Source organism: Ascaphus truei, chromosome 19 (assembly GCF_040206685.1).
Source record: "Ascaphus truei isolate aAscTru1 chromosome 19, aAscTru1.hap1, whole genome shotgun sequence".
NCBI classification, from domain to species: Eukaryota; Metazoa; Chordata; class Amphibia; order Anura; family Ascaphidae; genus Ascaphus; species Ascaphus truei.
The window spans coordinates 7,513,101-7,532,633 of NC_134501.1; the positions used below are offsets into that span (position 1 = coordinate 7,513,101).

The following is a 19,533-nucleotide window of genomic DNA, read 5'->3' on the forward strand; positions in this document are numbered from 1 at the left end:
CCGCAAGTCCTCCGGCTGTGAGAGGAGGAGCCGCTGCTCAGCCTCTCTCCTCCCTCTTGCTTCCCCTTCCCCGAGTCCCGCTGACTGAGTGCCGCCGGTGCTGGAGGAGGAGAGGAACCCCGGGATCATGACGGCCGCTGCGCTGTCAGCATGTGCCGCGCATGCGCGCACAGACATTATAGTGCGCTCCTGGCTCCTGCTCGGGTAACGTGGGAAGCGGGGGGGTTTGAGCGCGCCGCTTCCCACGCATACGGCGGGCCCGGTGCGGCCGCGTCTCAACCTTCCCCCACCCCTCTCCCCCCAATTACCCCCTCTATTCCTCCCCCCACAACCCCCCACCGGCATCATGGTGTTCTTCCCCGGGGGGGGGGGGGGAGGGGCGTCACACTCACATGGGCCTCCTCGCCGTATGTGCCGTCCTCCCTGCCCTGATCCCCGGCACTGCGGGGCAACACAACCTGTGCCCATCCCTCCTACCACACTGCTCTGCCGCCGTGCTCGCAGGTGCAGGGGGTGATCGGGGGTGAGGGGAGGTGCAGGTGAGGAGGTGAAGGGGGGTGATGTGAGGAGGTGAAGGGGGTTTGATGTGAGGAGGTGAAGGGGGGTGATGTGAGGAGGTGAAGGGGGGTGATGTGAGGAGGTGAAGGGGGGTGATGTGAGATGCAGGGGGGGTGATGTGAGGTGCAGGGGGGGTGATGTGAGGTGGGGGGGTGATGTGAGGTGGAGGGGGGTGATGTGAGGTGGAGGGGGGTGATGTGAGGTGCAGGGAGGTGATGTGAGGTGCAGGGGGTGATGTAAGGTGCAGGGGGGTGATGTGAGGTGCAGGGGGGTGATGTGAAGTGCAGGGAGATGATGTGAGGTGCAGGGAGATGATGTAAGGTGCAGGGAGGAGATGTGAGGTGCAGGGGGGTGATGTGAGGTGCAGGGAGATGATGTGAGGTGCAGGGGGGTGATGTGAGGTGCAGGGGGTTGATGCGAGGTGCAGGGGTTTGATGCGATGTGCAGGGGGGTGATGCGAGGTGCAGGAGGGTGATGCGAGGTGCAGGAGGGTGATGCGAGGTGCAGGAGGGTGATGCGAGGTGCAGGGGGGTGATGCGAGGTGCAGGGGGGTGATGCGAGGTGCAGGGGGGTGATGCGAGGTGCAGGGGGGTGATGCGAGGTGCAGGGGGGTGATGCAAGGTGCAGGGGCATATGCGAGGTGCAGGGGCATATGCGAGGTGCAGGATGGGTGCGCATACATCACACACGCACACACACACAGTCACGTGCACACACACACAGTCACGCGCACACACACACAGTCACGCGCACACACACACAGTCACGCGCACACACACACAGTCACACGCGCACACACACAGTCACACGCGCACACACACACAGTAACACGCACACACACACAGTCACACGCACACACACACAGTCACACGCACACAGTCACACGCACACACACAGTCACACACACACACGAGGAATTCACGCTTAGTGCAAATAGCAAATACAGGGGATGTGTGCCGAGCACGCACATTCTAAGTCCAAATTTATTTGCGTTTTGTCAAAGAAATTGTATTTTGATTTTTAATTAAAACATCACAAACACAATTTCTGTGACAAAAGTCAAAGAAGTTTCACTTACTATGCGCGTGCACAGCACACACAGCTTTTTTTATTACGTTTATTAGGTCCAAACACTATGCTTTTTTTACTCCCAGAGGGCCTGTGACCTGTCGCAGTGCAATTCTTTGCAGGGCATGAAGCCAGCATGGGGAGAAGGTGTGATCTATTGGTAATGTCATTGTCAAGCTCCTTACGGCTTTGGGCAACTTATGTTCATCTCCCAGCACATCCGGCGACCGAAATGAAACGGTTAGGGCTATGTGACAGAGACTAGTTCCCCAAAGATGAGTACACAGAAGCAACTGATTATAAGACGTAAGAGAAATACTCGTCGCTCAGCTAGGGGGTGGTTGAAAGGAGTAGAAGTAGTAGTGTACTGATTGACGGTGCAAGAACAGGGATAAAGGTATAAAGAAACTAAGGAGGAAAGCACTTTATACTGCACTCAGTCAAATAATTGGGTAATGGAGCTGGGATAAAAATTTACTTTTAATTCATAAAGTATAAAACGCCAAGGTAGGATTCCAAGTACAAATGTAGAAATATACAGTAAATCAATAAATCAAAATGTGTATATACAGGGGTAAAAGTGTTACAGCTTCCAGGAACAATAAAAGGAAAGTGAAGTATTGCTGTCCTGTCTAGGTACAGCTGTACTGTGTAAGGAAGGAAGTATACCTGTCTTAAATAAATGAGCTACGTAGTGGTAGATGTTGGTATCTTATCTAGCTGCAATGTGTTGAAGGCTAGAATTAGGATTGACCCAGGGGTAACCTGTGTAACCCCCCTGAGGTAAGCGTACCCACTAATGGAATCTCATTTTGACCTTTAAATATGGTAGCATAAGCATGTAACCGAGAAGTCTCTCTATACTATAAAATATACCTCATTTATAGCATAGAGAGAGAACCTACCTGATTCACAGTAGCAACTGCACTGTAAAAGAAAAGATACAGTATTATGTACACAGTGAAGATGCATCCACCTGTGTTGTAGACGCTGTGCAAAGTATTTTGTTTGTGGTTACAGATTTGTTCATAGTCCCGTCCTCAGAGATGAAATCAGAGTTCAGCTACAACAGATCATTCAGAAAAACATGTGACAAATTCATTGTAACACAATGATGGCTAGATATTAGTAGTACAGTATTACCTGCCCATCCTGACCCACGTGGACCTGATGAATCTGCAAGTTACCCTAGAAAAGAAAATACAAAACAACAGTTAATACGCTTAACTTAACGAGAAGCCCTTTCTTAGGGAAGCAAAGACTGTTTCTAAACCGCTCATAGTGTCTTTTATTTCAGTTTACTTAAGGAAGTCTATTAACCCAGAAAATTATTCATAACTTTTGCCATTTTTTGGCAATAAAACGTGTCTACATGTGCTTCTGTGTTTAAAATACTTAACCACAGTCGGAGGCTTTTGGTATGTGCAGAGTTTGTAAATCCCGTGTGTTTCATTTTGTTCCCCCCCACTGGGGAAAAAGTTGATTATTGTAAGAACATTAGAACAGAATTTTATGACACAGACCCCGAGATGTATCATTCCTTCAACAATCTTTCATTTTGCATGTGGACAAAAATTATTAAGCATGTGAAAAGAATGTCTCTTTTGCACTGATCTTTGACGGAGGGCTTTTGCCCCCAAAGGTATCAACTACTGAATGTAGCTTCCAAGTTAAACATAAATCTAATGAGAAAATAGCTGTGTGTCTACAGTATCTGAATCCAAGGGTGGAGTTAATTATGAGCGCTTTCCTATACTGCAACATTTTGAAGAGTTGTAAATGAAGTTGATGGTGAAGTCCCAGTTAGCAATGAACATTGTTGTTGCAAAAAGCACTTGACTATGTTACACATTGTGACATTGCTTAGTAAATTCCGTTCTTAAAACCTGTGTACAGAACACAGACACACAGTACAGTAGGGCCCAGCTTCTCTGCGTTCCGCTTCTCGGTGATCCGCCAACACGGCGGTACTGCGAAGGGGGGCGCGACTCCGTGCATGAGCAGAAGAGTGGGCGCCGGGCCCGCGCATGCGCAGAAGGGGGGCCGCCGAGTCCGCGTATGCGCAGAAGGGAGGCCGCCGAGTCCGCGTATGCGCAGAAGGGGGGCCCGCCGAGTCCGCGTATGCTCAGAAGGGGGCCGCCGAGTCCGCGTATGCGCAGAAGGGAGGCCGCCGAGTCAGCGTATCCGCAGAAGGGAGCCGCCGAGTCCACGTATGCGCAGAAGGGGGCACTCTGGGACAGCATATGAGGTAGGACAGACGGGAAATCGCCGGTGGACATAGCAAATGCTATGTACCGCTTTTCGGCAATTTCCGCTGGCGGCCTGGAACGGAACCCGCGTATGTGTGGGGCCCTGCTGTACTTGTGTAAATATATCAGAAATATATGCAATTGTTAAAGCTGCAATCCCACCTATTAAGTAATTTCCCCCCTTCCCATAATATGAACCAGTGGGGGGCGGGGAGGGTGTTTCCGAAGTAAATTTATTTTTTCGCTCTGGGAAACCCAAGTTTCCAGGATACTATACAAACGGGTTCAGTTTTCTGCTCAGGGTGAGAAGCAAAGACATTTAGAAGAATCACTCAAACATGCGTTGACACAAATACAGTACATCCCATTACAGAAAACTGTTAGAGCACTTCCCCTTTTTGTGTGTAATACTTCTGACCAATGGTTTCGGTCAGGTGTTTAAATGTGCTGGTTCATAAAGCTTACCTCGCTGTCCTGTGTTATCTGGACCTGCTCTCCTTGTGGTACCTGTGCTATGTGGAGGTGTCCCTGCAGACAACACAGGGGGGAAAGAATGAGAAGAGCCAACTAAACAAGGAAAGATACTTTGCAAAAATAAAAAGAGAGACAGTGAGGTTCTTGTGGGTGTTTTCACTAAAGTGTGAACCGTGAATCACATTATACAATACATCCCCAAGAATCAAGTCCAGTGTTGGAAGCAGCAGTTCAAGTGAAATCATGTAAGGCGATATATAATGATATTGTGTACGTGTGTCACTTTACACCCTCAATAACCCCTTCTCCTTAAAGAAAATGGAACGTAGAGGTAGTCCCAACACTCCAACATTACAGAGATGGCAAGTGACGATGCTGACGGCTCCAGCACAGTCAGTACAGCACACAGGAAGAAGCAAGGCCTCAATTATACCAGAAGCTGCAGAGCGATTCGGTGACGTCGCCGGGCGACATGTGCACACACAGAAGCGATTTGTAGCGCAACTGCAGGGAGACATAGCCAGATTGGTTTGTTTAAGATGCACTGTTATTGGCCGTGCAAATCACGTGACGCGGCCGTCGCCTGTGAAAAACAAAATCTCAAATCTCTTCATGAGAGAGAAGCTTTGCAGCTCGTCGCAGCGCTTATGTCGCTACTGGTATGTGCACTTTCATTGGATTTAATTTTTTTGTTTTGAAGCTGCGTGGCGTCACCGGCGATTTCTGGTATAATCACTGCTGTGGAATTTGTGTCCCCAGAGTTGGTCATCTGTATTAGTGTTTCAACTACATTACAATGATTAAGGAACAAGCATTTTGGCTCATCAGTATGGGTCAAGTGTAACTTTATAGAAGGAATGCAGGATTTGTAGGGCACTCTCAGTGCCCCTTCCTAACCATTACTTTACTTCTCAGGTCTGGTGATCTCAAAAATGAACTAGTGATAGAAAGTAAAAACGCCTGTTACTGGAGCTAGCGTATGGGATCGCCATATCGTGTCCCTCAGATCCCTAAAGCTGGCGATTTCTTTTAGCAGGGAAGCAAACGCAGTATTTTATGCAGCACTAGAAAGTTGTATGCAAGGAAGGGATTGTAGAGCGAGAACAGACAACATATATGATATTATTATACCTTTACTTTCATCATTGGCAAAGAAGTGTGTGTGTGTGTGTGTGTGTGTGTGTGTGTGTGTGTGTGTGTGTGTGTGTGTGTGTGTGTGTGTGTGTGTGTGTGTGTGTGTGTGTGTACTGCCAGCTCTGTAGCATAATACTGTTATGCAATTATTGGAGGCAAAAAGAGTCCAGTCTGCGCTACTTACACTCACGTGATAGTTCATGAGCCGCGAGGTCTGCTGCCCCCACCGAGGAGCCGATAATACGGAAGAACCTGCGGCGGCCCCAAGTATAAATAGACGTAATCTAAAAGCTCATCACAGCGGAGACGTGGCGCTCCCCTCGCACAGCTGATTTTGGACCCTTTCCTCTAATGGTGACGCTAATTTACAATTCTCTCAATTGAATAGTGTTTTTGACTATCATGGGAGTGCAAGTCCTGCAGACGTTACTCTTTTTACCCCCAATAAATGACAGAACAGTATTATGCTACGGAGCTGGTGATTCTCCTTCTATTTCTCTGTTTAGGTCTTTTCTGTGATCAAGCTAAGATCCCTTAGAAGCAGCTGCCTCCTCCATAAAGGGACCGTTTTCCAGAATTGGACTTCTGATATGCATTTTCACTTAGGGACTGGTTTGGTATCATCTACTAGCACTGTTATATATGTATTGTTATCACAGGCGGTTATATACTATTAGTCACATTCAAAGTCACTTTTATTCAGCTTTATCACAGTACTTTCACTTATTCACATTTATCCCAGCCCCTACCATTTATATATTTAGAGCACACTAGATTAGCGCTACTTTTTTGTGTATATACAGTATATATATATATATATATATATATATATATATATATATATATATATATATATATATAAAATGATCTATGAAACCAAGATTAAAGATACTCAATTTGGAAATCAGTCAAAAAGCCTTCTGATTTTTATTTTATGTTTTTTAGACAAGAACAATTGCCTGTGAATTTCAAAGAAACACAGCTCTCTCTATTTCAAACAGTTTCATTTCCTTTGGAAGGAAGTTGCCTTATTCATAAGAGGGAAAACAAAACATACTGAACTTATCAAACTGACAATAGAGACTCTACGTAAAATAAGAGCCCGAGCCTCATTTATGTTTGATAAGAAGACACTTTGGCACATTGTTCCAGAATCCTGGAAGGGATTTGTTTATGAATTGTGCATTTCTTTGGACATAATAACTGGAACTGAAAGCCTTATTTCCAGCCTCACAGCGTTAGTAACTGAAATGTGTGTTCTGTTTCTTAGGTAACTGAATGACGTTTCATAAAGAAAAGCAATCAAGACTTAATTGCAAGACGCTTCTCTCGTGCCTGGCGGGTAGATGGCCCAGATAAGCCCATTTACGCTGTGTCCAAACCATTATAAATAAAAGCATACGATTATTTTTATTAAAAACTGTTTGGAGTAGCTGAGAATGTGACTTGCACACAAATAGAATACACAGTTGCTTCTTTTTAGTTGAGGCCAGTTTTGGTACATCTAATCTGCCTATTTCCCAATTACTATAACACCGTGGATGCCACTTGTCTCCTGGCTCATTTTCAATTTCGCAAGTTCCTTTTAAAAGGCAATCAAAGCCTTTTTCACCCCCCCCCCCCCAATTAAAAAAAAATATATATACAGGATTGAAGCAGGGGTTCTTCGGAGCTGAACTAGGTTACATTTCAGCTCCTGGGACACCCTGCTTCTGGAGATACTTTCCGCCGTAGCGGGTGCCGGTAGCCGCTCCGGCTGAGCTAGCTGGAATTTAAAGTTTAAAGCTCCCGCGTCACGCAAGCCAATAGGAAGCCGAACCTGATGACGTCATGGCTTCCTGTTTAAACTGTAAGCCCCAGTTAGCTCAACCAGAATGGCTACCAGCACCCTCTACGGAGTTAAGTACCTCCGGGAGCAGGGGGTCCCAGGAGTTTAAATGAATGGGGTTCAGCTCCTGATACCCCCTACTTCAATCCTGTGTAAATAAATAAATAAGCAGTTGAATTACCACTTTAAGCTCTTCCGCTATATTTTGGAATTGCGTTTTCATGATTCAGTATTTTATCAAACGATTAATTCATCCCCCTTTCAATGTAGAGGATCTGTAGTAAAACTATCAAATCATGGTGGAAACGGCTAGCTATGACTTTCTTTGGCAAGCATACAAAGAAGTAGAGAACATGAGCACATACTACTTGGACCTGTCCATCCTCTCCGATTTGGTGGATCTGAACCTGCTGAGCATTGGCCAGGGCATAGTGCAGGGCCTGAGACGACGGCTGCTGGATGTCATTGGACGACGACACGGTATTCTGCACTACCTCTGGAAAACAAACACATACAATGTGTCACTGGCATGTAGCTAGGACTCTGACCGCCTCCTACACCGACTGTAATATTAATGTCAAGAGAAAAGGGAGCATGGAAGAGGAGGAGCAGCCAGCAACCATTTAAGGATGGTACACATTGAATGGGTGCAAGTGTCTAAGGTGGGAAAACCTTAAGCCAAGGGTAGTAAACTCCAGCCATCAAGGGACACCAACAGGTCAGGTATGAGGGTTATCCCAGCTTCAGCACAGGTGGCTCAATTGAAGTGTGCCTTAAGCAGGGACTGATTAAGGCACTGGTGCTGAAGCAAGGATGGATTGAGCCACCTGTACTGAAGCAGGGAAATCCTGTAAACCTGACCTGTTGGTGGCCCTTGATGAGTGGAGGTGGTTACCTCTGCCCTAAGCTATCTAATAAGGATACTAGAACCAGAAGAAAGGACATACGGCACAACAATAACAAATAATAATTAATAATAATTAATTAAAATAAAATAACTTATTTTAATAAATAACAATACATCTTTAAAAATACACAGATCATCAAATGCTCATAGAACAAGTGCAGGGCTTCCTAGGAAATTGATATGCAAACGAAGCTAACAAATGGGCTTGGAAATGAGTAGGTGTTGCAAAAATATCACCAGCACTTTCAGTTATGAAGCTTTGTGTTGTGATTTGGCACATTATCGGTAATATTTCACATGCTTTTTGTCACCTTGGGCATCCCCTTTCCCTTGCCCCAGGACGATTACAATTTGGACTATAAGCTCTTGGGGACAGAGATGTACTCAGCCTAGCATGTATGGCACGGTCAACGCAGCCATGTGTGTGTAATGTACATTTATCTTCGTTCTGTTAAACCTTTTAGCTCACGTTAGTCGGTGACACAGGGGCAGTTCAATGGTCATGCTTCTCCCTTCAGCACTGCAGGGGTTAATCGGATATTATTTGGTGGCGTCAGAGCAATATACTACAGGGGGGAAGGGCCCATAAATCTCTGGATCACAGTGGGTGGCGTTCGGGAGCAAATACCCTAATCCGACATGTACAGCTGTTAGCCGTCAGGGGCAGTGAACACTGAGAAAGTCATTACCAGTCGAGGGTGATGACGTGCCTCTTACTTTTAGCTTGCTCGGAACACCCAGGTATTAGGAACTCCATCTTTACTGCCCAGCCGAGATTGAATGACCGCACTAGACATTTACCTGCCTATAACTTTTAATAATGGTATAAGCCGCATTTCCGGAGACGCTGCTCTCGCACGCAAAGGCAGGCCCAAGCAAAATATGGTACGAGGGGACCCCGGGAGGCGGATTATAACGAGGTTCATTTCCTGCATGTAACCCCAGAGACTTGAAGATCTAGAGAGACCACTAATGTGTTTCAGGAATATGGGGGAAAGATTTGAAGAGAAGTGCAGAAAGGGACTTATATTAGCGGTTTGCCATCTGTCTTTACAGATGTTAAAAGAAGTGGCTTTACATTATCGAAGGCAGTTATTGACAAAAGAAATACATCAATCATATCGGAAACCTCGGGGAGGGGGTATAGGGGTGATAAATTAAGCTTCACCGAATTAGTGGAAAAAATATTAAATAAATACAATTTAAAAAAAAAACGGAAATAAAACCTTGTGTCCATTAATATTTTTGCGTGTCCTAAATAGACTTCACACAACCCCTCAGCGAGACACACTGATGTCCAAATCTTCTGGCCATGCAAAAGTAATATTTATCCATTTTTAAACATTTTCCATAAAAAGCAAACACAAACATGAACACAGCTTGAAGGGAGGATATGTCAACAGTTATAAATCACCATAATGTAAACTCTCTGGCTCTGCATTTACAATTTTCATATGTGAGAAAATCTCTGGAACTATTTAAGAATCCGCACAGCTGAGCTCGTCTGTATCAACGTTCAGTTTTTATTGTTCAGAAAGGTGAGAGGTGTCTGGATTGGCTTTGCCATAATATCCGGTGTTGCTTTAATATGATGGCTCTCAGGCACCCTGCTTTTCCCAGGTACCACGTCTCACCTGATGCATCTCGGTTTCTGCTTCTGCAAAACCCCTTCATATAAGTGTTACTCACACATGTGCCATCAGTGTTAATGAAAGGCATTTGTAGCTAAACACATATTGTGATACAACTCACACAAGTCTGGCTTCCCTAAAGATGAAGGAGTTGCTGACCTTTTTCTTTTTGCTCGGATTCTGCAAGTTCATTGGCAATTGCAGGCACCCATTTCAATTAATTTCTCAACCCCTGTTTTCAGGGGTCTGTATCTCAGAAATGCAAGGCAGCTAAAAAAGGTATATAAAAATTAAAACGTGTTGTTGTACCGAGCAGCAGAGTGATGGTAAATAGCCTCAGGAGGAGCGGCTCAGTGAGTAACGACACCGACTCTGTAAACAGTGACACAGAGTTTGAAACAGGGGAATCTGGTTCCATTCCCAGGGGTCAGTGACCTTGGACAAGTCTCCCTGTGCCTCAGGCACCAAAAATCATAGATTGTAAGCTCATCTGGGCAGGGACTGTGTCTGTAATAATTCCTGTGTGCTGCGCGCCATACTGTAATTGTGACGCGCTTTGAGTCCCATTGGGAGAAAAGCGTTATCTGAAGTTTAATTATTATTATCGCTATATAAAAGCTCATCCTTCTTAGAGAAAGTAGATATTAAAGTGCATCAACTTATTTATTTTATCTGCGCTCATCCTTGCTATCCTAAAGCCCAAAAGAACAAGAATATAGTCCAAACAAATCAAAGATAATAATTAATTGATATTTTGGGCGGCACTGTCCTTTCCGGTTGGACCCATTGCAGTTATTTTTGGTGTTAATGAGTGATGTTCTGGGTACCAAAAAATACAGCGTACCCCGGGAAACAAAGAAAAATTACCTGGGCCGAGTATTCAGGTACCTGGCCGGGCAGGTTCAACCAATTTGGTTGATACGATGGACGTGCAGTCGGACAGCAACAATTCATGTGCTCGTGCTATAGGAATAGTACAATATAAACCAGCACCAAAACGTTAGCTTTTCCTATATGAGCTAGCTTTAGGCTTCTACAATGAACAGTAAATCGTAAAAAGAAGTTTGGACGGTCAATGTTTTCCCTGGGACCTTCCTGACTTCAACACCAGCACCTACTGGCTTTGATTGGTACATTCCATCAGTTTGCGTTTAACCTCTGTTGGGTTACTTTCTTCTTTTCTGTCCAACGCTGGACCCTTGCAATAATGAGTTCAGTTTGGAGACTTTTGTGAAGTTCCCCCTGACGACCAGACGAAAGGAGTGTGCAAATCGTGTCATTCTGTTTTATCACGAGGTGGAACAAATGAAAAAACCTACGAAACATCGACGTTAATTTATGTTTAAAACATTCAGGAGTTCAGTCCAGTCGATAAGAAGAGGAAATGAGACGATTTGAGTGCCAGACCTTGGCGTCCAGTTAAACAACAGACATTGGTACAGTGTTTGGACAAAATCAAGTTATGGGACATTAATAATCTTAAAGCAAATTCATTATAAAATTGGCGAAATTATATCTTTGCACAACCAGCCTTTTACTATAGTTGAAAATGTTGGAGTTATTAATCTTGTGAAATTATTGGAGCCTCGATACCAGATACCATCAAGAAAATATTTTTCAAATATTATTATTCCTACTATTTATGATAAATGTTGTGAAAAAAAATGTGGATTTAATTAACATTGAAAAATCACAGAAGAATTCGTTCTCTGGCATATGGACCTGCTCAGAAACAAACGAAAAGATTTTTTTTAAGCCTCAGTGGACATTGGCTCACTGAGGAATTTAAAGAAATGTGCGTAGGGCACACAGGTATTGCCATTAGTGGTGCATTAAGGAAAATGCTACAATTCTGGAAGATAAGTGCTGAAAACAATGTACACGGATTGCTTCAGGACAATAAGTGGGGTGAATATTACCAGTTTGAAAAATGTGTCCTGCTTCATCTATAGTTTCCAATTGGTGCTCCATGGTGGCATATTGTCTCAAAAAGCAATTTCAGACTTTATATCAAAGTGCCGCAATATTGAAACTCTTTTTAATCACTAGCAAGTCGCTTGTACGAGGGTGAAGGAAATATACACCAATTTTTCGCTTACACAACACAAGCTGGTACAAGGCATAGCAACGAGGTGGAATGCAATGTATCATAAATTGAAGAGGAAGAGCATCACATTATACTCATCGGATCACAACGTACCCAACTTTTTGGAAGGATCGAGCAAATAGAAGAGGAGGTGGAGTACGTTTATATGTTAGACCGGATCTAAAACCTATTATAAGGAAAGATGCTTATGAAGGGAATAATGCAAATGTACAGACCTTATGGATAGAAATTAGCAGTGGATGTAAAAGTAAAAAAGAAAATGTTTGTAGGGTTATGCTGTAAACCACCAAATATCTGTGAGTTTGAGGCAGCCAAAATACTTTTGCAAATGGAGAAGGCATCAAACTGGGTCATGTTTGCATAATGGGGGGCTTTTAATTATCAAGACAGACTGGGGCAATGAGATTAGCATTACAACAAAATTAAACAGTTTTTTGGGGCTGCTGAAAGACAATTACATGACCCAAATTATTGAGGAACCAACCAGGAGAGGGGCAATACTGGATTTTGCAATATTAAACAATGTACAAGTAATAACAAATATTCATCTGGGAACATTTGGGTAACAGTGATCATAACATGGTCCCATTTGAAATAAATGATCAAAAACATTATTACTTGGGTTCAACAAAGTTAGTAAACTTTAGAATGCAGATTTTAATAAACTGAGGACTAAGCTACAATGAATTAATTGGGATGATGTTTTTGTAGGGAAAAATGTGGAAGATAAATGGGCAGCCTTTAAAACATTGTTAGAAAAGCACACTTATCAGTGTGGTAATAAATATAAAAGAAACAAGTCTAAACCAATGTTGCTAAATAAAACAGGTAGGGGAGGAAATGGAAAATTAGAGGCAGGTGTTTCGATTCTAGAAGTCAGAAGGGACAGAGGCATCATATCAGAATTATAAGCAATGTAACAAAAGTTGCAAAAGGGCAATCAAATGAGCAAAAATGGATAATGAAAAATGGATTGCAATAGAAAGTAAGATCAACCCTAAAAAGTTCTTTAAGTACCTTAGTAACAAAAAATAAAATAAAAAAGAAAATATAGGACCCTTTCAGTCGGATATGGGTAAATATGGACAAATTATTTGCCTCTGCGTTTACTAGGGAAGATTTAATTGCAATAATAGTACCGCAGGAGGAAGCCACAACCTCCATACAGTATTAATGAACAATTGGTTAACTGAGGAAGAAGCTCATAGGCGGCTTGATAAAATTAAAGTAAATAAGGCATCTGGCCCTGATGGCATACATCCAAGAGTTCTCAAGGAGTTAAGCTCAGTAATAGCCAAACCATTACATTTAATATTCAAGGACTCCATTTGCACAGGTTCAGCACCACAAGATTGGCGTAAAGCAGACATAATGCCTATATTAAAGAAAGGGAGCTAGATCAAAATCGGGTAATTACAGACCTGTAAGCCTGACATCAATTTTGGAGAAGCTACTTGAAGGTTTAGTATAATATTCAGGAATACTTAATGGGGAAAATAATTAGAAGTAATAGTCTGCATGGAGTTATGAAGGATAGGTCATGCCAAACTAGCCTTATTAGTTTATTTGAGAAGGTAAGTAGGAATTTAGACCAGGGTAATGCAGTTGATGTGGTTTACTTAGATTTTGCAAAGGCTTTTGGTAAAAAAATAAATAAATATATGGTTCCACACAATAGGTAAGTGTACAAAATAAAGCAAATTGGACTCAATAAAAATATTTGCACCTGAATTGAAAACTGGTTGCGTGGAATACCTGAAGGATCGGTACTGGGACCCCTGCTTTTTGACTTGTTTATTAATGAACTTGAGGTTGACATCGAGAGCAAAGTCTCCATCGTTGCTAATGACACTAAATTGTGTAAGGTAGTAGAATCGGAGCAGGATGAAATTTCTCTCCTGAAGGACTTGGAGAGACTGGAAACGTGGGCAGGTAAATGGCAGATGAGGTTTAATACAGATACATGTAAGGTTATGCATTTGGGAAGCAAGAATAAACAAGCAACTTACAAATTAAATGGGGATAAGTTAGGAGAATCCTTGATGGAGAAAGACTTAGGAGTGATTGTAGACAGCAGGCTTAGCAATGGTGCCCAAAGTCATGCAGTAGCTGCAAAGGCAAACACGATCTTAGGATGGATTAAACGGGCAATGGATGGAAGGTCAGAAACATAATGATGCCCCTTTATAAAGCATTAGTAAGACCACACCTTGAATATGGAGTACAGCTTTGGGCACCGCTCCATAGAACAGACATTATTGAACTAGAGAGAGTGCAGAGAAGAGCCACCAAGTTAATAAAGGGGATGGATAATCTGATTTATGAGAAGAGAGAAAATATATCCGGAGCCACTGCGATGGACTCCTAAACGAAGCGCCCTTGATGGTGTGAAACCTGTCTCTGTGTGTGCATCAATAAAGCCTGTTTTCCCACCTGGGTTTGCGTTCGCTGATTGCCGGTGCATCCCAGTGGCTCCGGATATCTCTTCTCTTTTCCTACTGTTAACCACCAGATCCTGGACGCCCGCCAGAAGAGACGGTTACCGGGGAGTCTTTACAATGGTTGCATCCACAATTACGTGGCCTGTGGAACGGATACGAGCACCGAGGATCCCTTTGCCCAGATTGGAAGATTGGCTACAGAGGTAAGGATTACACAACATACCTCTGAGCCACGATCACGGAACTTGAGGCAGTTTCCCGCGCACCTCCCCTCTCCACACAGACGGTAGACGCACTGCAAAGGAGCGCAAAACAGCACCAAGACGAAGATGATTTATGAGAAGAGCTAGCTAAACTAGATTTGTTTACATTAGAAAAAAATGCGTCTCAGAGGGGATATGATAGCTATATACAAATATATTCGGGGACAATACAAGTAGCTTTCAAAAGAATTATTCATCCCAAGGGAAAATACCAACGACACAGGGTCATCCCTTAAAGTTAGAAGAAAGGAGATTTCACCCGCAACAAAGGAAATGATTCTTTACAGTTGAAATGTAGAATTCATTACCCATGGAGACTGTCATGGCAGATACAATAGATATGTTCAAAAAAAAAAGGTTGGACATCTTTTTAGAAAGGAAAGCTATACAGGGATATACCAATGAAGTAAACATGGAAAGGATGTTGATCCAGGGAGTAATCTGATTACCAATATTTGGAGTCAGGAATTCATTTATTTTCCCCCTTTGTGAGATATCATTAGATGATATTTCACTCTGTTTTTTTGTTTGCTTTCCTCTGGATTAATATACTGTAATTACAAATATAGGTAAAAGTATCTGTCGTTTAAATTTAGCATACCAGTAGGTTGAACTTGATGGACATATGTTTTTTTTCAACCTCATCTACTATGTAACAATGTAACTATGTAACTTGACTGCTGTCAATTTTAAGCCGATTGAAAATGTTATTGGAACAATGTTTCACCGCCACAGTCCAAGCCAGTTCAGACAAAGATCTTATTTCAATGGTCATTCCACATGTAGCTGCTTTAGAGAGCTTTCGCAGCAAAAAAACAAATCAACAAATGCACCGTAACCATAAAATAGAATGGCTAAAATCTTTGCAAGCTACATTTCATAATGTGGAATTCAGTAAATTGTATGTGATTGCCACCGTTTTGGATCCACGTTACAAGCTTATATTTTTAAAACCCAATATACATGGTATGGCTAAAAATTGGATTATAGACGAAATGAAAAGTCTGTCTCCAATATTTGAAAATAAAGAAAAATATGACAATGAAGCACGAGATCCTACAGAAAGAGAAAAATGATGACAATAACATTCAAGATGGGCGGGCTTGCTTAAATGAAATTTCATTTGAAAATGAAAGCCAGCAAGAAGAGTTTCGTACGGAGTATAATACGTCTTATTCTAAAAAAAAGAGAGGCAATTTGAACATTTTCTTAAATGTCCTAACATCCCTCAAAGAAAATCCTTCAGTTTGGCAGGCAGAAAATGGAGCTCTCTTTCCTGAACGGTCAAAATTGGCCAGACGTTACTTGTCATCACCTCCAGGAAGCATACCAAGTGAAAGGATGTTAAGCGGGAATCATATACAAAGAGCGGGGGAATAAACGCCTTCTGCGAATTGCGGAAAAACTATTGTTTCGTCATTATAATCTGCATCATAATCTGCATCATAATCTGCCCATTGTGCAAATTTCATTATTACAATTTTCACTGCACTTTTATTTTATTCTTTACTTAAGAAGATTTTTTATAAAGTTTATAACATTTTACAAGCTGGTACTGTTAACCGGTTGTTATGTATAATTATGCATATTATGTCAAATGTACATTAAAATATAATTTCTCTGAATGTTTCTTGCAGGTTAAAAAGTAAAAGATTAATATTAAGTTCCATTTAATTTGTTTTTACTGTTATCCTTTTTTGCTCTTGAGGAACCTAGCACCCAGTCCAGGTAATTTCCGGGTTCTGAAAATATAGCTGGGTACCGGGTACATCACAGGTTTGAATTATCAGTAGAAGAGTGAAACAGACGAGTCGTACTCCGCATGACTTCATGACAGCAAGTTACTTTATTTGGGGAGATCCAGCCCAAATTCTTCAAGCTGCACGAGTGACCTCCTCACATCTATTTCTACCCCGGTTACCAACAATTAGAGCATAAGCTTATAAGAACAAGCATTAAGTATCTGTATGATTCTAGCAAGTACAACTTTGATCCATACAAGTAACAATATCCATTCAGGGGTTTGACTATCATTAGTTAACACAGGGGGTTCTCAACTCCAGGTCTCAAGACACCAAAACAGGTCAGGTTTTAAAGATATCCCAGCTTCAGCACAGGCAGCTCAATCAGTGGCTTAGTCAAAGACTGAGCCAATGATTAAGCCACCAGTGCTGAAGCTGGGATATCCTTAAAATCTCACCTGTTTGGGCGTCTTGAGGCCTGGAGTTGAGAACCTCTGTGTTAACCTCAAGAAGACTACAGCAGGTTGGATGATGGATAACACATCAGAAGAAGGGTTGACTTATCTGGTTCTGTATCCATACTGTTCCACCGTTAAGCAGATGATTCCTAGTTATTATTTGGATGTTGAAAACCCTTATTGAATCTAACAAATCTACGTAAGTACCAGCACTCACTGTCTAATAGCTAAATGATGAAAACAGTTGCAGAAACCAGTATCACAAATGGGCATGTCACAAAGTGAGGGGTGGGGGGGGGGGAAGGAAAAGGGGAAAAAACATGAAACACAAGGAATATATATTCCTTGTGTTTCATGTTTTTTCCCCTTTTTTTCCCCTTTTCCTTCCCCCCCCACCCCTCACTTTGTGACATGCCCATTTGTGATACTGGTTTCTGCAAACACATTTGATTTATTTCTGGTTTGTTTTATTATTAAATGTATTTTCTGCATTACAACTGTTTTCATCATTTAGCTATTAGACGGTTAGTGCTGGTACTTACGTAGATTTGTTAGTACTGTACAGGGGAATAAGGGTCCCATTTTGTTCCGTGCACCCTGCAATTGCATAAATGTCTATCGTCCCCTTTTACCCTTATTCAATCTATTTCTAACTCCTCACACACAATAACACAAGGCAGAGGGTTGTATTTTGGGTTCCTTCCCGGTAATACTTGCACATATCTGCAGCTCTTGCAGCATGATCCTACTTGCCAGTAAGGTGGAACCAGCGACTCCCCCTTTTACCGCCTTTTCAGGTGAGATGCACACAAACATTCCTTACCCAGAGGCGAAACCTCGGGCTTTTTCCATATCACACTCGTCCACACCTTGAATCAATCATTATTTAAAGCTCTTTTTGCATTTTTGTGCACTTAATTCTAAAATGAGAAGTATTTGAATACCTAGCCTGCCTCCGTAGGGTGAATTTTCAGTATGTGTCTTTTTTTTCTCCCTTCCCTATATTCCACTTGGAGATAAATTAAGCACAGAAATTCTTTGAAAAGGCAAGCGTGAATATGCCAAGGGACAATAGGCAGTTTAGAGCATATCCGGCTGGATTAGTGGATATCTTGTGTGAATCCACAATTCTAATGGAATCCTGTTTCAATTAAAAGACAAATATTTAAGACCAACTGGCACATCAAAGTCACAGCAGGATTTACAATTAGTTGCGAAAGTGACTTCACTTACAAGCTGTGGTTTAGTGACAGTCACTCCCACCAGTACAACCCCCTCTTATTGCAGATAGTGACTCAGTGCCATTATTTATCCGGCCGGTTTGTTGTTGAATAAAGGAGGAGAGTGTATGTGAGCTTTCGTAGTGTAGAACATAAGATGTGGTGCTCAATAAACAACAACTGCTTGTTTCTTGAATTATGATCCTTTAAATCAGTTCCATTCTAGGTTGTCAGAACATTGACATATTATTTCCACCGTCCAAAAAAAAAAAAAGCAAACTTGTGCTCACGATGCTATTTGCCAAAACTACAAAGAACTAAAAACAATTGTTCGCCCACCAAAAAGGTTTTCAAAAACATAAAAATGAATATGGAAAAGGTATTTTGTTTCAAGGTACCTTGGTGTGGTGCATTGATGCACAGAAGTTTTGTTTTGTACCTACTGTCTACCCTACAGCAGGGGTTCTCAACCACTCAATCACTCCATTTCCCTAAAGATTTGAGGGCCAATAATAGGTCTGTCACAGTGCAATATTACATTTAAGAAGTATTGGAGAATCAAATAAATATTCTTTTGAATTGGTGACCTCATCAAGCGTATCATTACAAAATGGTGTTTAGCGAAGAAGATGCGCGATTTATAAAGTGCTGGAGACAGAGCAATAATTATGGTCCAAAATGTTTCCATAAAGGATGGTCGCTAGGAGGACGTAAAAAACAAATTAGTAAAACAAAGTATCGTTCAGGAGTGGGAGTAGATAGGTAAGTGGTGTTTATGGTGCATCACCATAGATAGCTCATTATTATACTGATAATTCCATATACCATAATGGATCCAGGTTCAGGGACATAGAGTATAATCCATAACATCCCAGGGTGAGAAACCAGAGGCCTGGTGGTCCCCACGCGGGTACCCCAAAATAGGTCTCATACACCCTGGGGAAATAACTCAATCAGTCCAGCACTAGAGGGTAAAATAATAATGGGCCAAGGCCCTTTACCTCCCTTAGTGGTGTCCTTGATGGGTGGATCCGTTCCAGCGTGCAGTCCTCTCAGGGTAAACACAAGCAGCAGAGATGTAGAGGAGCACAGCAGCGTTTCTTGGCAGCATACCAGCTAGTGGATCGCCAAAATGAGGGTAACTCCAAGCAGGGATGAGTATTAAAAGAGTACTTTAATGGTCAGTGCAAAACAATGGTAGGAGCGCACCTACGCGTTTCGTCCGTAAAGGACTTTCTCAAGGTGGTATGAGGGAGGGTAACAATCATAAAGGCTACTACTGCAGCTTACCTTTTTCGAGACCCTCTCAGAATGTGGCAAATCCTTAAAGCGTGCGAGTCCGTTGAGAAATCGTGTCCAGGTCAAGTCTGTATGAAACAAAGGATCATCCAGGGTAACTCCCATACAAAAATAGAATTGATTAAGCTCACATAAGGACAGCATGCAGGTAAAA

General features: G+C 42.4%; 1 protein-coding gene across 2 annotated transcripts in view; it reads right to left on the reverse strand.

Moving 5' to 3' along the window:
* The window catches only part of BANP (BTG3 associated nuclear protein), a 303,313-nt gene that overhangs the window by 125,972 nt on the left and 157,808 nt on the right, over window positions 1-19,533 (reverse strand). For both annotated transcript variants that reach the window (XM_075576425.1, XM_075576423.1), the window contains 3 exons: window positions 7,677-7,807; window positions 4,341-4,403; window positions 2,770-2,814 (listed from right to left, as the gene is read on the reverse strand). In XM_075576425.1, the coding sequence (XP_075432540.1) occupies window positions 2,770-2,814; window positions 4,341-4,403; window positions 7,677-7,807 (239 nt within the window). The remainder of the gene's footprint in view (window positions 1-2,769; window positions 2,815-4,340; window positions 4,404-7,676; window positions 7,808-19,533) is intronic.